We start from the raw sequence: 21505 nt of genomic DNA on the forward strand, positions 1-21505 counted from the left end.
CAATTTACAGTCATCTGCAGACTTTGGTAACCATAGACCAAAAGTGTTGGTCTTGAGATATAGATGCCAAATAGGAGAGGGTCCACCACTGGTAACTTGTGTGCTTTTAGAAGTGACCTCTTTGATTCTAATCACATGGATCCTGTCAGATAACCAGTTAGCTCTCCATAAGGGCTACTCATGTGAAATGCAAGCCCTATGTGCTTCTACAGTCCAATGCAAATCTAGACCCTAGTTGCTTGTCTGCCGGGACTTTTCCCCTCCTTTGAACTTAAGACAGGAAGGATGAAATCTCTTGTGTGTGCTGTCAGAAAAAGTTATATATTTGTTACCTTTGTTCTTTCCCTTCATCTAGTCCGCCATCTTGTATCTAAGAGCCATGAACTGAATTTCTGTGACTGGTACTGTTTAAGGAAGCTGTTCTTCTGTAGCATCAGGCCTTCTAGAGGATTCATTTATGGGCTAGTGGTTGGGCAGCAAGGGGATGACACACGTGTACACACTGTGACTGGCAGGGATGACACAGGTATGCACACTGTGACTGGCGGGGATGACACAGGTGTACACACTGTGACTGGCAGGGATGACATAAGTATACACACTGTGACTGGCGGGGAGGACACAGGTGTACACACTGGCGGGGATGACACGTGTGTACACACTGACTGGCAGGGATGAGACACGTGTACACACTAACTGGTGGGGATGACTCATGTACACACCACACACACACACACACACACACACACACACACACTGTGACTGGTGGGGATGCCACACGTACATATGCACACACACTGTGACTGGTGGGGATGCCACACGTACATATGCACACACAGTGTGACTGGTGGGGATGCCACACATGCACACTGTGACTGGTGGGTATGCCACACATGCACACTGTGACTGGCGGGGATGCCACACGTACACACAGACACTGACGGGGATGCCACATGTACACACAGACACTGACGGGGATGCCACATGTACACACACACTGGCGGGGATGCCACATGTACACACATTGACTGGCGGGGATGCCACATGTACGTACACACACACACACACTGTGGCAGGGATGACACACGTGTAAATATATATATACACACACACACACACACACACACACACACACACACACACACACACACACTGTAACTGGCGGGGATGCCACACGTATACACACACACACACACACACACACACACACACACACACACACACACACACACTCTCTGACTGGTGTGGACACCACACGTACGTACACACATACACTGTGACTGGCGGGGATGCCACACGTGTATACACACACACACACACACTGACAGGCGGGGATGCCACACGTACTCACACACTGTGACTGGCGGGGATGAAACACACACACACACGCACACACACACTGTGACTGGCAGGGATGCCACACATACACACACACTGTGACTGGTGGGGATGCCACACGTTTATAGGTTCATAAGTTCATAGATTAATACTTGGCTAACTGTCCTTGTGGGCCATTTTATGCCTAGCCAGTTACCCCATGTGAGATTCGAACCCTGCACCTTGTGTCTGTAAGGTAAACACCTTAACCATTATGCCAACCTCCCACCACACACTGTAACTGGCGGGCACTAGGGATCGTGATGAACTGTAATGATAGTCATTGCATTTGAAATGCTATGTGGAGCAGATGAAGAGCATGTTAACTTTGTATCAGCACACAGTAGGTAAATGTCAGTCTCAGCATTATGGAGTGTTTTATGTGGGAGCTTGTAGAATGTCCTGTTTAATCTTTCATTGAGAATATGTGCATTTATGTATGCTTTCATATTTGTCAGCACCTTGAATGAATTAGTCCTTTAAAGCTGCTGTTATAAGTGTTTTTGTTTTTTTTTTCCCAGATACATGCTTTAATTATTGGACCCTTTGATACACCTTATGAAGGGGGCTTCTTTCTGTTCCTGTTCCGTTGCCCACCTGATTATCCTATCCATCCACCAAGAGTCAAGTTGATGACAACTGGGAATAACACTGTGAGGTTTAACCCAAACTTCTACCGCAGTGGGAAGGTCTGTCTTAGTATTTTGGGGTAAGGAAAACTATCATCTGTATATTTTATGACTGGAAAGCGCTGTTGAAGATTTGAGCACTGTGAAGGGTCCATTCCCAAATGCTTTTTGCCCCTCTGCCTGCAAACTGTCAATCCTCCCCCAGTGGAACTTGAACCAATTTGCTCCATAGTACGGAGGTGAGAGCCAGCTAGAGGGGCCGTCATCTAAGCAGCTGTGAGCGTACTTGATGCTTCTGCTTGTTACCCGGTCATCTACTTGCATGCCTCAGAGGTGGGTGCTCTTCACTACAGCCAGGTTTGTCTGGGTTAACTGTACTTTGTTCCTAACTGTGGCTGGGATGCAATTATCCCATCAGGCAGGAAGGTCTAACTTTACCCCCCCCCCCTCCAGAGTAGGGACCTAAAGGTGTCTGTACCTGTCTGTCCTCAGCCAGCAGGTTCATTGTCCAGCCTGTAACCTTTATCATTCTAGGCAGATTCTTTGGGAGACATTTCTCTCTAGCCTTAATGCAGCATTGTGGTGACTGACACAGGCACCACACCACTCTGTGGCATTCCACACCCTTCTCTCCACATTTCCATGCTGCAGCACATATATCTCGTGAGTGCTGCTGTTTCGGCTTGGAATACATCCACAGTGTTAACCGCCTTTTTGAAAGTAGAACATTGTCCAACTGGGAAACATCTACCCCCCGCAATAATGAATGAGCTGAAGTTGGCTACTTATTCCCATTACCCCCACCTGGCTCTTCCAGTGCATGAGAGTCTACACAAACTCTGGCCATATAGGTCATATCCCTGTATGTTACACAGCTGGGTATAGTTGGAAGAGTATCGACAGGAAATGACACAGTGCTGTAGACAGGAGACCTGATAGGTGATGACTGCCATTTAAGGTTATTAAAACCTGTAAGTAGTAAGGTATTGAACAAGGGACCATTTTCTCTTCTGCTTTGCTGAATTGCTGAGCAGATGTGGCATTTGTGTACGTTGTGGTAATCTGTCTAATAGTAGTTCAATCGTATATTGTAGAAACTGTTGTACAGGTGTAGCGTACTGAAAATCATGTACAATGACAATGTTGTATAGGTAATGGGACAGGTATAATGTACAGAAACCATTTACAGTAACACTGTTGTGCAGTTAATGGACAGGAAAAGATTTGCAGCGAGTGTTGTACAGGTGACATGAAGGGAAAACGTTTGCAGTAGTACCTTGATGGTTAATGTATTCATTTTCTGTTTGTCACATATTCAAAAGAATCGCTCTCTGCAGGGTGTCATTTTAAGATGCAGAATTGGAGCCCCTCAGTGGGCTGATATTTGAGTACCCTTTTTCCTCATTTTTTTTTCTATATGCTTTTTGAAGTTTGTATGTTGGGGACTTCTGTGCAGTCTTCTGCAGCATAACTAGCTCTCAGCAGTTCAAATGATGTCATAAATAAGGTCAGTGTTTGGTGGGCAAGGCTTCCATGTTTTTAGTGTTTGTGTGGCTGCACTTTTGTAGTCCTTGGCCCTTGTATCACAGCAGTACAAGACTTTTGGCAAATATACTCTGGGGTAATATTGTTTGCAAAGCAAGGCATGTTCTACCAAGCTGAGAGCCCTCCTCTGGACTTCAGACAATATGTCTCAGGTCAGTCACCTATAGCTGAAGTGCATTTTGTGTTGGGGGGGGGGGGGCACCCACCATTTTAGTTTGGGAGGACATCTCAGGTTTAAATGTGGAAGTCTGAGTCCTGTCACCAGTCTCAGACCTCCACTGTGGAAGGATCTACCCAAATGGGATGCAGAAGGCGACATAAGAGCCATGAACTGCAAAAGTACCCCTCTTGATCCTGGATCCTGGATCCTGCAGCCAAGCACAACATCACATCATCTAATTTCCTGACTTTCATCATCTTAATTTGCTTTTTTCATTTCTTTGGGGGGGGTGTCCAAAGTGGGAGGTGAATTGAAAGACAACACTGGCTGTACAAGTCAAGGCCTCAAAGTCTTTTCCAGGATGTGTAGTTTTGTAGTGAACACTGTCTTCTCCAAAGAGTTTAGGATGCCCATCTCAGCTCCTTGTAATTTTCTGTATCTATGGCAAATGTGGATCCTCACTGTTCCTTCTTCCTAGACTATTCCGTAGGAAAGTCTGTAGAGTTTATTCAGGTCCTGCAGAGCCTGCCGCTAAATATTGATCAATCCTCTGTCTGCTGTGCCCTCTACCAAGACTCCTGAGTGGGAACCGTCTCTGGAGATAGATGACAACTCCTGACTGGGAACTCTCCCAGGAGATGGATGATGAAGACTCAGTGGAAACTGTCTCCAGAGATGGATGATAATGATGACTCCTTGGTAGAAACTGTCTCTGAAGATGGATGATGATGACTCCTCGGTGGGAACGGTCCCTGTAGATAGATAATGATGACTCCTCAGTGGGAACGGTCTCTGGAGATGGATGACGACTCAGTGGAAGCAGTCTCTGGAGATGGATGACGACTCAGTGGAAGCAGTCTCTGGAGATGGATGACTATGACCCCTCAGTGGAAGCAGTCTCTGGAGATGGATGATGATGACTCCTCGGTGGAAGCAGTCTCTGGAGATGGATGATTACGACTCCTTGGTGGAAGCAGTTTCTGGAGATGGATGATGATGACTATGACCCCTCAGTGGAAGCAGTCTCTGGAGATGGATGATGATGACTCCTTGGTGGAAGCAGTTTCTGGAGATGGATGATGACTCCTTGGTGGAAGCAGTTTCTGGAGATGAATGATGACGACTCCTCGGTGGAAGCAGTTTCTGGAGATGGATGATGACTCCTTGGTGGAAGAAGTCTCTGGAGATGGATGACGACTCCTCAGTGGGAATGGTCTTTGGAGATGGATTACGATGACGCCTCAGTGGGAACGGTCTCTGGAGATGAATGACGACGCCTCGGCGGGAACGCGCTCTGGAGATGGATGACGACACCTCTGCAGGAACGGTCGCCGGAGATGGATGACTACGCCTTGGCGGGAACTGCTGCCGGAGGTAGACTATAACTAATGCTCCGCGGGAACAGTCTCTGGTAATGGATGACAACTCACTGGAGATGGATGACGACTCTGTGGGAATGATCTCTGGAGATGGACTATGACGACTGTGGTGGGAATGGTCTCCGGAGATGGACGATGATTTGTACTACTCCCAAATGTCTCCTCCTTTGGCATGAAGCAGGCACTAATGATGAAATGTGCTCTAATTCATCCAGAGGGGAAATTTCATTTGGAGAAATTGTTTACTGTACTTTTGTGGGACTGGCATAGTGTTTTAAAATGTTTTTAATTCTGTTTTTATGTCAAAATAACTTTTGTAGACAGACAATTGTTGCTAGTCTGCACTGGGGTAAAAGGCCCCATTTTCGGCTTGACCATGGAACAGACTACTGTTCCCACCGTCTTTCCTTCCTGCCACAAAAATAAAAAAATAAGCAAACAGCTTTTACCATCACAGCAGGTTAGTAATGTGTCTCAGCCGTGGGTGGGTGACTCTGCTGTGGCCATTTGTTGTACCTCGGACCACTCATCTTTTACCCAGGCTCCCTCTGGTGTAGCACCTAAGTCACTGTGGACTGGGAGTTCGGCATGTCCTCTCAGTGGGCAAGGGAGAGCTGCTGTTGATGCTGGGAGAGGGATCAGGGTAATTTCTTGTGTCAGAATACTGTGCCCATGTCTGGGGAAGCTGCTACTGCCATTAGTAATGTAATTGGCTCCCATTTTCCCTATCAAAAAGAAACCACAACAAAAAATGTATGCATCTGCGTAGGAATAGTTTACTGGAATGACTCCAGGTGTAATTCTTGTAGAGTAGTTTCTAGTAAAAGAAAGACTAGACTGATTCCTCTCTTCCCAAGGAGATTCAAGATTTTGAATATGGTCAGGAAGATGCAGGGATGGATACAGTTTTTTTTTTTTCCTCAGATTTTTGATTCAGACTCTAGGAGAGCTCAGTTTCCTGATAGTCAGCCAGCTGTCCCCGAAAAGGCAGATAGGATGTATAAAGTTCCTCAGTCCTTTTAAATTTTTATACACACTTTCCAAACCTGACCAGCAGCTATAGCCTTAGTTGACCACACTGCTACTAAGCACTTGTTTAATTCAAATCCTACTCTTTCTGATAAGGATGGGAAAAATGTTGATTGGTATGGGAAGAAATTTTACTTCTGTAACTTTGATTTTTCAGAATTTTGAATGACCACTCTCGTGTGTTACTTTGGTCTGACTGTCAAAGTAAGAGAAACTTTTGATTTGCAGTTTCTTCTTGTGAGGCAACATCTGCTTTGAATAACTTTTTTTCTTACTGCACAGATCACTACTCATTATTTACAGTGTGTGTATGACTGCTGATACTACTTCCAGGTCTAAGGCTACTGGTACTGTTTGAGTTTGCATGGCTGCTTTCTCAGAACCTCTTAGATGTTAAAAATGAGATTAAATTCTCCCTTGGATAGAATTTAGTGTCTGACTTGCCAGTTGCAAGAGATGATACAAAAGTGTGATTAAAGGGATAAGCTGATCCAGGGGATCTCTCTGATTTTTCAGACCTTTCCCAGTTCTGGCAAAAAACAAAATGTCTCAACAAAACAGAGGTAGCAGATGTTTAAGAAGATATGGCAAGAGGGTTTCAAGACGTTGTTCCAAAACCAAGGACAATCCTACAAGTCTTAATGACTATTCAAGAAAACTTGAGACCCCTCCCAGCCTGGCCCCTTATTTCTTCCCGAGTATTTTTTTTGTTTTTCTCTTTGGTAACGCATTGTTTCAGACAAATGTGTTCTGATAGTCATTCATTAAGGTTACAGGTTGCAGTGACAGGAAATTCCTTCTTTTCAGTGGTCATTCCTCATCCTCAACGTAAACTTATTTTGTTTCCACTGGTTCATCATATTCTGTCCCAAGGAATGATAGTAGCAGTTTATCTTTCCAAGGTGGGGAAGGAATTTTATCTGAGGGTGTTCCTTGTGCCAAAGAAATAAAATGCTTGGACATCGTTTCTGGATCTTTCCTAAGCCAGTTTGTGATCGTGCCAAATTCAAAATTATGTCACTTCACAGCCTATTACCTCTTCTTTCTCTTTCAAGTTTCCTGGCAGCACTAGATTTTAAGTGCTGCTTATCACGTTCCTGTTCATGCAGATGTCAGATGTTTAAGGTGTTGTGTGCCTGGATCCCATTATCATTTACTAGATTTTAAGTGATGCTTATCACGTTCCTGTTCATGCAGATGTCAGATGTTTAAGGTGTTGTGTGCCTGGATCCCATTATCATTTACTAGATTTTAAGTGATGCTTATCACGTTCCTGTTCATGCAGATGTCAGATGTTTAAGGTGTTGTGTGCCTGGATCCCATTATCATTTACTAGATTTTAAGTGCTGCTTATCACGTTCCTGTTCATCCAGATGTCAGATGTTTAAGGTGTGTGCCTGGATCCCATTATCATTTTGCATTACTCTTTAGACTCTCCCCTGCACCCAGTGTTCACAAAGTATCTAGCTACAGTTATAGCTCATTGCAGGCTACAGGATATCCACAATGTTCTTATTTAGACAACTTGCTCATCTTTGTAGAGTCTCTTTCAAACTGTCAGGGATTTCTGTCTTGGGTGAGAGATGTCTTACCCAAGCTGGGATTCCAAGAGAACATTCAAGTCTGTCTTGACTCCCTCGCACATGATTGCGTTCAGGGGATGTCAATTAAACACCACAGTTCTATTTTTTTCCTGGGGAGGCCAAAGCTCTTTGATCTTTCTCTAAATATGTTTCCAAAGTTTTCCACTCAGTCCTTGGGAATTCCTCAGCATTTTTTGCCTCATGCCAGGGTTATCATGAGAATCATAGATGCCAAGACTCTGCATGCAAACGATAGTGTTATCTGAAATCTCTCTAGTCTGAGCATCAGCACCCTTCATCTTTCAAATCCCAGTGTTGTAGTTTGTCAGAAGAGAAATCTAGTGGTGGAGACAACAGATATCCTTATATTTTCTTCCTCCCTACCAACTGCAAAACAGCCAGTCACCATAGACCCTTTGAACTTTGGTTAGGGGGCAGTTTCAAGAGGGATAAAAGTGCAGGAGTAGTTGGGACACCAAGGACAAGTGCAATCACACAAATATCAAGGAGATGCTTGACCTGATCAAGGCACTCAACTTTCTGAAAACATCTTTTGTCTCCTGGACCTCAAGTGGTTACAGATAGTACCACAGTCATGGGGTACATTAACAAGCAAGTGGAAACCAGGTTGTGCCAACTTTGCAGACTAACCATGTTCGCTTCCCAGAACAATCTCACTTTACAGGTATCCTGCATTCTGTCAGAGCAAAATTGTGTGGCAGACAAACTGAGCAGGACCAAGGCAGAACCTCACAAATGGAAACCTGATCAAGGGAGTTTTCAAGTTTTGATCCATCTCTGGGGATTTCCTCAAGCAGACCTGTTTGTCTCCTCTCCAAACAAGCTGGCAACATTCCGCTACAGGAATCCATACAAAACAACCTGGAAGACAGATGCCTTTTCTTTTCCTTGGACAGGAATGTTCCTGTGTGCTTTTCCTTCCTTTCCACTAATACCCAACGTACTTCTGAAAATTCAGAAGGAATCCCCCAAGATGTTCATCGTGCATACAGCTGCAGTCATAACAGATGGGTTCTCCTGCCGTCAGGCGGGTCCTCGGTCAGCCAAATTCCAAAGTCTAGGTCCGGCGTCGGTTGTCGTCGCTTCTTCCCAGACGTCAGTGCGACAGGGGTATAAAGGAACCAGCCAACGCCATTTTCTTCAGTCTTTCTTGCCGCGCGGTGCCCGAAGAAGAAGCAGTTCGCAAGTGCCGGTCAGCCAGCTCCTGAGATTACGAAAATTTGGAAACCGAAGTCTTCTTAAAAGCTAAGTACCCCGATGGGGAAACTTTTCTTGCCTCAGACCGATGTCAGACAAAGTTAATAATTGTATTTCTTGTGGGAAGCAAATACCGCATAAGGATTTCCATTCCCGCTGTATACCTTGTTTAGGCCCAGACCACGACGTCTCTGTCTGTCACTTTTGTGCTACATTCAACAAACGCACTATTAAGCGTCGGGCGGAGTTCGCCCAGCATTATTTTGGGAAAGCATTTAACTATACTATGTCGTTGGATACTCCGACTCCGGTTTTGTCTAAAAAACGCAAAGACAAGGACCGACACACAAGGTCCGCGGCCTCTACCGACACCACGCCAAAGCCGACTACACGTGTTCCGGTTCTCAGCGAGGCACCTACGCAGCCCCTGACTACCGACGACCTGTCTTTGACGGTGTCTCCTGTGCCCGAGGTCGCAGGCTCCTCGGCCCACACCCCGACTACAGATACCGAAGCCACTCTTGGCGTTGAAACTCAGAATGTGGACAGGTCCACCTCCACTCCAGGTGTCTTCAGACCTTCCTCTTCTTTCTCCATCAAGGCTTTCACAAAGTCCAAAGCAACCATGCACTCTAAGAGACCAGCTACTCAGGGTCCATCTCCAGGCCCCATGCCTAAGAAACAGATGCTTAAAATGGCTGAGGATTTAATTATTCTTATCAGAGGTTCTCAGCCCCCTCCGGACAAAAGGCCTAGAGTGGTGGAAGATTCCCCCTCCTCTGATCAGGGCTCCATTATTTCAGAGCACTCTGATGATCAGGAACATTCTTACTCGCCTTTTGAAGACTCTGATGTGGAGGAGTCAATCCCTTCTGTATCCCCCCCTGAGGATTACTCATTTGGGGAAACTTTGCATACCTTAAGGGAACACTTCCACTGGGAAGGCCAGGATTATTCAGATTCCAAGAAAAGGCTCAGGGAATTTCTCTTGCTTCCTCAGCACAGGCCTCTGGCTATACCTCCTGTCTTGGACATCCTAGATGATGTTTACTCGGAGGCCTGCCTTAACCCGGACTCTCTACCTCCAGCTCCAGTTAAGCCTGACAGGTACTACAGGGTCCCTGACTCACACCAATTTCTATACAAAAGCCATGCTGCTGACCCAGAAACCATCTCACAGGGCTCCAAGGGAGTTAAGGCCTCCATTGCTAAAAATCCATTGCCTTCCGAGAGAGATTCCAGATCCTTAGAAAGGTGGGGAAAAAAGGTATATACCTCAGCTACCTTATCCATGAGGGCCTTAAACTGTCAGTTTCACATACTAAAATACCAACAGTTTTTGTTATCACAATTGAAAAGTAAAATGTCACAACCTGAACAACCAGACTTGAAGGAGTTGCAGGATTTGATACATAGTGCAGAACAAGTGGGTAAGCATACCTTACAATGTGGTTTTGATGCTCCAGAGGCCTCATGTAGAGCTGCTGTTACAGGTTCAGTCATACGTAGGCATGCCTGGCTCAAGGAACAAGCCTTGCCTGATCATGTCAAAGCTAAATTACTAGACGCCCCTCTTCAAAAGGATGTACTATTTGGTGCTAATGCTGAGGAGGTATTAAGGAAAATGGAGGAAAAGGCTAAATCAGTGCAAACTGTGAAAGAATTTCTACAGCTTCAACCCCCACGTTTTAGTAGAAATTGGCCTTCCAAAAACTGGTCCTTTCCTGCCACAGACAGACCCCAAAGAGGCAGATACAGGTGCCCAAGGGGCAGAGGACAATCCCAAGGATCGTATAGAGGCAGACAATGGCAAGCTCCTACACAAAGAGGTGGTGAGGACAACTCGCAATCTTTCAGAAAGCAAACCCAATGACTTTCCCTTTTGCATGCCAACCAGGTCTCAAATGGCAGCCCCCTTAGGAGGAAAGCTGGCGTTATTTCCAAAAAATTGGCATATTGTCACAAAGGACAAACGGATCCTGGACATTATAAACAGGGGCTACAAATTCCATTTTCACACCCTTCCAAAAATGAGAGGCATGCCAAACCTGCCACACAGTCAAAGGGCAGAGGCACAAAGGCAAATTACAGATCTGATAAACATGAAAGCTATTCAAGTGGTACCTACGCACGAACAAGGTCAAGGTTTTTATAGATTTCATAGATTTCATAGATCAGTACTAGGCTAACTGTCCTCAGAGGGCCATTTTAAGCCTAGCCATTTACCCCATGTGAGAATCACACCCTGCACCTTGTGTTTCTAAGGTAAGCACCTTAACCATTATGCCAACCTCCCACCCAAACACAGATCCAACTGTAAGCATGCATATAGGTTCATACTAAGCTAATTGGCCTTGTGAGCCATTTTAAGCCTAGCTAATTATCTCTTGTGAGACTCAAACCCTGCACCTTGTGTTCGTAAGGCAAACACCTTAACCATTAGGCCACCCTGCTCCAGGCTATTTCTGGTGCCAAGGAAAGGAAAAGATTGGAGACATATTTTGGATCTATCCATCCTAAACACATTTCTACTCGTACCAAAATTCAAGATGCTCACTTTACAGCAACTTCTTCCCATGCTGGGCAAGGAGTCTTGACTGGTAACATTGGACCTCAAGGAGGCATACCTGCATGTCCCAATCAGACAAAATTGCAGAAGGTACCTCAGATTTCTTGCAGGTTCAACCCATTATCAATTCTCTGCATTGCCCTTTGGCTTATCTACTGCGCCCAGAGTATTCACGAAATGCCTGGCATCAGTAATTGCCTACTGCAGACTTCAAGGGATACAAATATATCCCTATTTGGATGACTGCCTGATCCAAGCGGACAGCAAGCACATTCTTCTGAAACATCTGGCTTATGTAATAATGTTATTGAACTCTCTGGGATACACAGTCAACAAAAAGAAATCAAGGCTAATACCCTCTCGGAAGATAATTTTCCTGGGTGCCAATTTGGACACAAACACCCAGATGGCCTACCTCACGCCAGAGAAGCAGGGGCAATTAATTCAATACTTCAGAACACTAGCAAATTGCACCAGGCTGACTGCAAGGAAAATCCTGCAGGCTCTGTGATTCATGGCATCTTGCATCTTACTAATCCCATGTGCAAAGCTGCATATGAGGAAACTACAATGGTACCTGAAAAACATATGGTCTCAACACAGCCACAGTTTGGAAACAATAATACCACTAATTCCATGTCTGCAAAAGGAATTTCTGTGGTGGGCTCAAGCATGTCAAACAAACACAGGTCTTCCATTCAGCAAGCCTCAAGCAAATCAAGTCATCACAACAGACGCCTCTGACTATGCCTGGGGGGCGCACATGACAGATCGGTGCATTCAGGACAAATGGTCCCAAAAAGAAAAGCACCTTCACATCAATCAAAAAGAAATGCTAGCAGTAATAAATGCTATTATACCTTTCAAGGACCTTCTACAACCAGGTCAACTATTGATAAGAACGGACAACACCACAGTTATGTGGTACATAAACAAGCAGGGAGGAACACATTCTTACCCCCTATCCAGACTGGCCATGTCACTTTGGAACATGGCCATGGACTTACAAATGGAACTACAAGCACAGTACTTGCCAGGCAAGGAAAACACGCTGACAGACAACCTAAGCAGGAATATGACAGATCCACACGAATGGAATTTGCATCCAAAAGTTTTTACAGAAATAATCCAAGAATGGGGAAGGCCAGACATAGATCTCTTTGCCTCCCACAAAAATCATCAATTGACAAAATTCTGCTCAAGGATCTTCCATCCAAAGGCCTGGAGAGTGGACGCTCTCTCTTTCAGTTGGACATCAATGACAGTTTATGCCTTCCCACCTCTTCCTCTGCTGCCCAAAGTTCTATTAAAGACCAGAGCAGACAGACCCAAGATGATCCTCATTGCTCTGGACTGGCCAAGGCAACACTGGTACCCACTCCTGAGGAGCCTGACCCATTCCCCACCATGGACCCTGCCTCTAATGCCTCTTCTTCTGACTCAGCACAGCTTCAAAACTCTTCACAGTCAGCTAAAAACACTCAATCTAGCCGCATGGAAGATTCCTTAGCATCACAGCAGGCCCTACTCTCCAAGGAGGTGCAGGATGTCATTTTGGAGGCCAGAAGGCCATCAACTAGAAAGGCTTACTCCGCAAAATGGAAACGTCTTTGTGTCTGGAATGAGAAAAAGGGTCAGGACCCTGGAAAACTGAATTTACCTCAAATACTACAATATTTGGCTGAACTGCTAAGCAGTGGACTTTCTCCTCCATCAAAATCCATGTCTCAGCCATTTCTGCAGAATACAACACTGATTCATTTTTATTCTCTCATCCTCTTTTAAGACAGTTCCTCAGAGGGGCTAAGAATTTAAGACCTCCAAGGAAACAACCAATACCTGCTTGGGATCTTAATTTCATTCTGGAAAAACTGACCTTGCCTCCCTTTGAGCCAGCTGCCTCATCAGATTTGCAATATTTGTCCTGGAAAACAGCTTTCCTTCTGGCTATCACCTCAGCTCGTAGAGTTTCAGAACTACATGCTCTCATGGCTGTCCAGCCTTTTATCATCTTCCATCAGGACAGATTTTCCTTAGGAACCAACCCATCCTTTATGCCTAAAGTGGTATCCAGGGTAGCTTTAAATCAGGCCATACATTTACCTACTTTTTATCCTAATCTCAAAACAAAGGGGAGAGATTACTACATTCTTTGGACATCCACAGACAATTGCGTTATTATTTGGACAGAACAAAGCCTTTCAGAAAATCAGAACCGCTCTTTGTGGCCTATGCGGTAGGAGCTCAAGGAAAGCCAATTTCCAAACAGACAATCTCAAAATGGATAGCCCACTGCATACGCTTTTGCTATTCCTTTCATGGCAAAACTGTACCTACAGGCATTCGAACTCATTCCACCAGGGCCACAGCCACCTCTGCAGCCTTCCTCAGAGGAGTTCCTACCAAGGATATTTTGGAAGCAGCCACTTGGTGTTCTGTGCATACCTTCTCCAAGCACTACAGCCTACCATTATACTCCAAATCTAGAGCAGGCTTTGCCACTGCAGTCTTGCAGGGCATTTTGGCTCCTCCTAGTAACACCTAGTGCCTACCACCCCTTTCTTAGCTTTGGGATTCTACCCATCTGTTATGACTGCAGCTGTATGCACGATGAACATAGTACAGATGTCCTTCAAGGATGCATCTGCAGTCCTAACATATGGGTTGTCCTGCCTCAGGCAGCCCTTCGGTCGGCCGGATTCCAAAGACTGGGTCTGGCCTCGGCTGATGTCGCACTTCACCCGACGTCATAGCTGCTGTTTATTGGGTATAAAGGCATCAGCCGACGCCATTTTCCTCAGTCTTTCTTGCCGCGCGGTGCCCGAAGCAGAAGCTGTTCACAAGTGCCGGTCGGTCAGATCCAGAGATTTCTACTACCGAAGACTTCTAAAAAGCTAAGTACCCTGTTGGGGACTCTTTCTTGCCTCAGCCGATGTCAGACAAAGTAAATAATTGTTTAACTTGTGGGAAACAAATACCTCATAAGGATTTCCACTCTTACTGCCTTCCTTGCTTAGGCCCAGACCACGACGTATCAGCTTGTCTAGCCTGTGCTTCCTTCAACCGACGGACACTTAAACGTCGGTCGGAGTTTGCAGAGGAGTTTTTTTGGTCCCGCTTTTGCATACAAAATGTCATCGGAGACTCCGACTACTCAATTAGCTAAAAAACGCAAGGAAAAGGACCGACATTCGCGGCCCGCGGTTTCGGCTGAAACCACTCTTAGGCCAACCGCGAATGTCTCGGTTTCGGCTGAAACCGAGCCCCCGGTTCTTCCTTGGGCCGAAAGCATGCCGATAGCCGAGGCCTCACAGAGCATGGCTGAATCTGTTACTGAATTTACTGCTACAGAATCAGGCACCCAGGATTTATCAGACACTATTCCTTTAGACATAACTACCCCTGCACGTGGGGCTGCTAGACCCCCTGCTTCCATGTCTATCAAGGCTTTTGCCAGGGCTAAGGCAGCTAAATCTTCTAAGGCCTTGCCTGCCAAAACTCCTTCACATAGGCCTTCCTCTAGTTCCCAAATACTCAGCCTGGCTGAGGATCTCATTTCTTTAATCAGAGGATCCCAACCTCACCCAGACAGGGCCTCTCAGCCCCCTCCAGACAAGAGGCCTAGGACTGAACCCCCGGAACCTGTCTCTACAGATTATTCCTCGGATGACTCAAACCTTTCAGACCCTCAAGAAGGCCCATATTCTCCTTATGAGGATTCTGATGCAGAAGACTCCATTCCTTCTGCTTCTCCTCCTGAAGAATTTTCCTTTGGGGAAACCTTGCATGCTATGAGGGAACACTTCCAATGGCAGGGCCAGGATTTTTCAGATTAAAGGAAAAGGCTAAGGACTTTTTTACACTTACCACAGCATAGGCCTTTAGCCATTCCACCAGTACTAACAGTTGTTGATGATGCATATAATGATGCCTGTACTGCTCCTGATTCTCTTCCTCCGGCCCCTGCCAAGCCAGACAGATATTACAGGGTCCCGGACACACACTACCATTTGTATAAGGCTCCTGTTGCAGACCCTGAAACCATTTCACAGGGCCCTAAAGGTGTGACAGCTGCCTCTGCCAAAAACCCTCTTCCCTCTGAAAGGGAATCCAGAGCATTAGAGAGATGGGGTAAAAAGGTTTATACTTCTGCTACTCTTTCGGCCAGGGCCTTGAACTGCCAATTTCACTTGATTCAGTACCAGGAATTTTTGTTAGACCAGCTAAATAAAAAACTATCTTCTCCTGAACCTTTAGACCGCAAGTCCCTTCAGGATTTGGTACATAACTCTCAGCAGGTCAGTAACCATTTCTTAAAATGTGTCTATGATGCACTGGAGGTTTCCTTTAGATCAGCTGTGACTGGAACAGTGATTCGTAGGCATGCCTGGTTAAAAGAACAATCCTTACCAGACCATGTTAAATCAAAACTCCTAGATGCTCCCATGGAGAAACAAAGTTTGTTTGGCTCCCCTGCACAGGAGGTTCTAAAAAAGGTGGAAGAAAAAGCAAAATCTGTCCAAACAGTCAAGGATTTCTTACAGGTCCAACCTCCGAGGTTTAGCAGAAATTGGCCTTCGAAGAATTGGTCCTTTCCAGACAACTCCAGAGCGCAGAGAGGCAGAAATAGACGCCCAAGAGGCAGAGGTCAGTCTAGGGGTGCCTACAGGGGACATCAGTGGCAACCTACCAACCAGAGAAGTACTGCCACAGAATCAACTACAACCACTTCCACAGGGCAGACACAATGACTTGGCTCTAGTTCCGCCTACCAGGGAACAACTGGAAGCACCCTTGGGCGGAAAACTAGCCTTATTCTCCGACAACTGGCATTACATTACAGGAGACAAATGGACTTTACAAACAATAGACAAGGGCTACAGGTTTCACTTCCATACTCTACCAAAAAAGAGAGGAATGCCAAACCTACCACCAAGCCAAAAAACAGACGCTCTAAGACAAATCAACAACTTACTAAGGATGAGAGCTATAGAAGAGGTGCCACCTACCTATGGAACAAGGCCAAGGATTTTACTCCAGGCTTTTCCTTGTACCAAGAAAAGAAAATCAATGGAGACCTATTCTAGATTTGTCCGCACTGAACACATACCTCATTGTTCCAAAATTCAAAATGCTGACCCTCCAGCAACTTCTTCCCATGCTGGGCAAGGAGTCTTGGCTGGTGACTCTAGATCTCAAGGAGGCATACCTGCACGTCCCTATACGACCAGATTGCAGAAGACACCTCAGATTTCTTGCAGGATCAGAGCATTATCAATTCTCAGCATTGCCTTTTGGCTTATTTACTGCGCCCAGAGTATTCATGAAATGCCTGGCATCAGTAATTGCTCATTGCAGACTTCAGGGAATTCAGATTTACCCATACCTGGACGACTGCCTAATACAAGCGGACAACAAGGCAAAGTTAACAAAAGATTTGGAAAATGTCATACAACTGTTGCAAGCCTTGGGATACACAGTCAACATGCAAAAGTCAAGACTAGTACCATCCCAAAGGATAACATTCTTGGGTGCAGAATTAGACACATCAACTCAGATGGCTTTTCTCACAGAGGAAAAACAAAAGCAACTACCAGTCTACTTCATGACATTAACTACACAAACTCAGCTTACTGCAAGGAAAGTCCTGCAAGCCCTGGGCTACATGGCATCCTGCATATTATTGGTTCCACATGCCAGGCTGCATATGAGAAAGCTACAATGGTATCTAAGGAATGTATTGTCTCAACACAAGCACAGTCTAGAAGCCCAGATTCCAATAATTCCATGCCTGAAGTAAGAATTCCTGTGGTGGGCTCAGGCCTGTCAGTTGAACAGAGGCTTGCCTTTCCACAAACCACATCCAAGCCAGACCATCACCACGGACGCCTCAGACCTAGGATGGGGGGCACACATGGTGGACAAGTGTATACAAGGCCTATGGACCCAAGACCAGCTGAATCTACACATAAATCTAAAGGAGATGCTGGCAGTGAAACATGTGATCCAGGCATTCAGACCACTCCTTCAACAGGGTCATCTGCTGATAAGGACGGACAATACCACAGTCATGTGGTACATCAACAAACAGGGAGGTACACATTCATATCCTCTATGCCGGATGGCAATGGACCTGTGGAATGTGGCCCTGAACCTCAACATTCAACTTCAGGCCAGATTTGTACTAGGAAAAGAAAATTCTCTAGCAGACACCTTAAGCAGAACTACCACGGATGCTCACGAATGGATGCTGCATCCAGATATCTTCAAAGCCATAACAAAGAAATGGGGACTACCACAGATAGACCTGTTTGCCTCCCCACACAATCACCAATTGAAGAAATTCTGCACAAGAGCATACCACCCACTTGCTTGGAGGGTGGACTCCCTTTCCTTCAGCTGGAAAAACCTGACAGCATATGCATTTCCACCTCTTCCCTTGATGTACAAAGTTCTACTGAAGATCAGAGAGGATCAGCCAAGGGTAATTCTGATAGCTCCAGACTGGCCGAGGCAACATTGGTACCCGCTACTGAGAAGCATGTCTCGGACACACGCATGGCATCTACCTCTATGTCCCTTACTACTAACACAGGACAACTACAAGATCCTACATCCAAACTTGAAAACACTGCAGCTAGCTGCTTGGAATATTGCATAAAACAAAATAACCCAGGTTTATCTCAGAGGGTTAAGGACATTATCCTGGAGGCGCAGACCCTCCACAAGGAAGACTTATTCAGCCAAGTGGAAAAGATTCCTCATTTGGAGTGCAGCAAAGGGAGAAAATGTCTCATTGGCAGGCATAACACACATCCTGGAATATTTAGCACAGCTGTTCCACAATGGCCTGTCTTACTCCTCCATTAAGATTCATGCATCAGCAATTTCAGCAGAATACAACATGGATCCTCCTGTCTTCTCTCATCCTCTACTCAGGCAGTTCTTGAGAGGAATCAAAAATGTAAAGCCTCCAAGGAAACCACCTTTACCTACATGGGATCTCAACTTTGTGCTGGAAAAGTTAACACTTCCTCCTTTTGAACCAGCAGCAACAGCAGAATTACAATTCTTGTCTTGGAAAACTGCTTTCCTGCTAGCAATTACTTCAGCAAGAAGGGTATCTGAGTTACAGGCATTAATGGCAATACAACCCTTCCTTATCTTCCATCAGGACAGAGTCTGTCTGAGAACTAACCCTACCTTTATGCCAAAAGTGGTCTCCAGAGTATCATTGAACCAAGCGATTCATTTACCTACATTCTTCCCCAACCCACAGAACAGGGGGGAAAGACTGCTACATACCTTGGATGTGCACAGACAATTACGCTACTATCTGGACAGAACTAAGACCAGCAGAAAAACTGACCAGCTTCTGGTAGCATATGCAACAGGAATGCAAGGAAAAGCAATTTCAAAACAGACAATCTCAAAATGGATAGGAAATTGCATTCGATTTTGCTACTCTTTTCATGGAAAGACAACTCCTGCTAATATCAGACCTCATTCCACAAGAGCTACAGCCACCACTACAGCTTTCCTACAAGGAGTGGCTACCAAAGACATTTTAGAAGCTGCTACTTGGAGCTCCGTGCATACATTTGCCAAGCATTACAATCTTCCCTTATACTCTAGATCCCGAGCAGGTTTTGCAACTGCTGTTTTGCAAGGGATCTTAACTACACCATCTTTATCTTAGTGCCTCCTCCCCCAGTTTGGCTATGGTATTCTACCCATATGTTAGGACTGCAGATGCATCCTTGAAGGACATAGTACAGTTTTGTACCTACCATAAATGTAGATGTCCGATAGGTATGCATCTGCAGTCAGGATTACCCACCCTCCTTCCCCTCTGTGGTATTCCTAGGGTATTTACCCCTCTTTTAGCTAGCTGGGGGAATCTATTATGGTGTATTTGTTTGTATATATGTATATATGTATATATATGTATTTTTTTATATTGTTTGCTCTCTACTGTTTGGAATTATTTGCATTTATCCAAATTTAGCCTTCCTAGAGGGCACCTGGCATCTGGGGCAAGAAACACTGAGGAAAATGGCGTCGGCTGATGTCTTTATACCCAATAAACAGCAGCTATGACGTCGGGTGAAGTGCGACATCAGCCGAGGCCAGACCCAGACTTTGGAATCCGGCCGACCGAGGGCTGCCTGAGGCAGGACAACCCATATGTTATGACTGCAGTTGCATATCTATCGGACATCTACATTTATGGTAGGTACAAAACTGTACTTTTTGTACCTACCATAAATGTAGATGTTCGAGTGCTAATACAGTTGCAGTCCAGGTTTCCCTCCCTTCTTCCCCTCTTGGGACAGGCCTATAGGCTAGCCACATCCTCATACAACCTGATATTGGGGTATTCATTTATGATGTATTTACTTGCAACTACTGTATTTTGATTATATTACACTGCATTATTACACAAATTTATGTATTGCCTTCCTTCTGGGGGCACCTGACATCTGGGGCAAGAAAAACTGAAGAAAATGGCATCGGCTGGTTCCTTTATACCCCTGTCACACTGACGTCAGGGAAGAAGCGACGACAACCGACGCCGGACCTAGACTTTGGAATTCGGCCGACCGAGGACCCGCCTGACGGCAGGAGAACCCATCTGTTATGACTGCAGCTGTATTAGCACTCGAACATCTACATTTATGGTAGGTACAAAACTGTACTATCATTGTGATGCCTCCCTTCTGGCCCAGACGACTGTGGATGTTCTTCATATTTCACTGTTGCAGTCCTAACTTAGGGATTTCCTGCTGTGGAAGCCTTTGGCCAGCCTGACTAATGAAGAATTTTTTTCTCCTCCAACTGAAGCTGGCAGAAGGCTCTGTCTAGTGTCACAGCACCTGGATATAAAGGGAGTTGTCTGTCACTCTGATCTCAGTTATCTGTGTAATGTCACAACACCTGGATATAAAGGGAGTTGTCTGGCACGGTGATCTCAGTTATCTGTGTAGTGTCACAACACCTGGATATAAAGGGAGTTGTCTGTCACTCTGATCTCAGTTATCTGTGTAATGTCACAACATCTGGATATAAAGGGAGTTGTCTGGCACGGTGATCTCAGTTATCTGTGTAGTGTCACAACACCTGGATATAAAGGGAGTTGTCTGTCACTCTGATCTCAGTTATCTGTGTAGTGTCACAACATCTGGATATAAAGGGAGTTGTCTGGCACGGTGATCTCAGTTATTTGTGTAGTGTCACAACACCTGGATATAAAGGGAGTTGTCTGTCACTCTGATCTCAGTTATTTGTGTAGTGTTACAATGGATATAAAGGGAGTTGTCTGGCACGGTGATCTCAGTTATTTGTGTAATGTCACAACATCTGGATATAAAGGGAGTTGTCTGGCACGGTGATCTCAGTTATTTGTGTAGTGTCACAACACCTGGATATAAAGGGAGTTGTCTGGCACGGTGATCTCAGTTATTTGTGTAATGTCACAACATCTGGATATAAAGGGAGTTGTCTGGCACGGTGATCTCAGTTATCTGTGTAGTGTCACAACATCTGGATATAAAGGGAGTTGTCTGGCACGGTGATCTCAGTTATCTGTGTAATGTCACAACACCTGGATATAAAGGGAGTTGTCTGGCACGGTGATCTCAGTTATTTGTGTAGTGTTACAATGGATATAAAGGGAGTTGTCTGGCACGGTGATCTCAGTTATCTGTGTAATGTCACAACACCTGGATATAAAGGGAGTTGTCTGTACGGTGATCTCAGTTATTTGTGTAGTGTTACAATGGATATAAAGGGAGTTGTCTGGCACGGTGATCTCAGTTATTTGTGTAGTGTTACAATGGATATAAAGGGAGTTGTCTGTCACTCTGATCTCAGTTATCTGTGTAATGTCACAACATCTGGATATAAAGGGAGTTGTCTGGCACGGTGATCTCAGTTATCTGTGTAGTGTCACAACACCTGGATATAAAGGGAGTTGTCTGTCACTCTGATCTCAGTTATCTGTGTAATGTCACAAC

At 45.3% G+C, this 21505-nt stretch overlaps 1 protein-coding gene across 1 annotated transcript in view; it reads left to right on the forward strand.

The window, feature by feature from the left end:
• The window catches only part of UBE2Z (ubiquitin conjugating enzyme E2 Z), a 635363-nt gene that overhangs the window by 293934 nt on the left and 319924 nt on the right, over window positions 1-21505 (forward strand). Inside the window, exon 3 of the mRNA XM_044055394.1 lies at window positions 1899-2086. Coding sequence (XP_043911329.1) covers window positions 1899-2086 — 188 coding nt within the window. The remainder of the gene's footprint in view (window positions 1-1898; window positions 2087-21505) is intronic.

Source organism: Protopterus annectens, chromosome 13.part0, assembly GCF_019279795.1.
Source record: "Protopterus annectens isolate FY-2018-M chromosome 13.part0, PAN1.0, whole genome shotgun sequence".
NCBI classification, from domain to species: Eukaryota; Metazoa; Chordata; order Ceratodontiformes; family Protopteridae; genus Protopterus; species Protopterus annectens.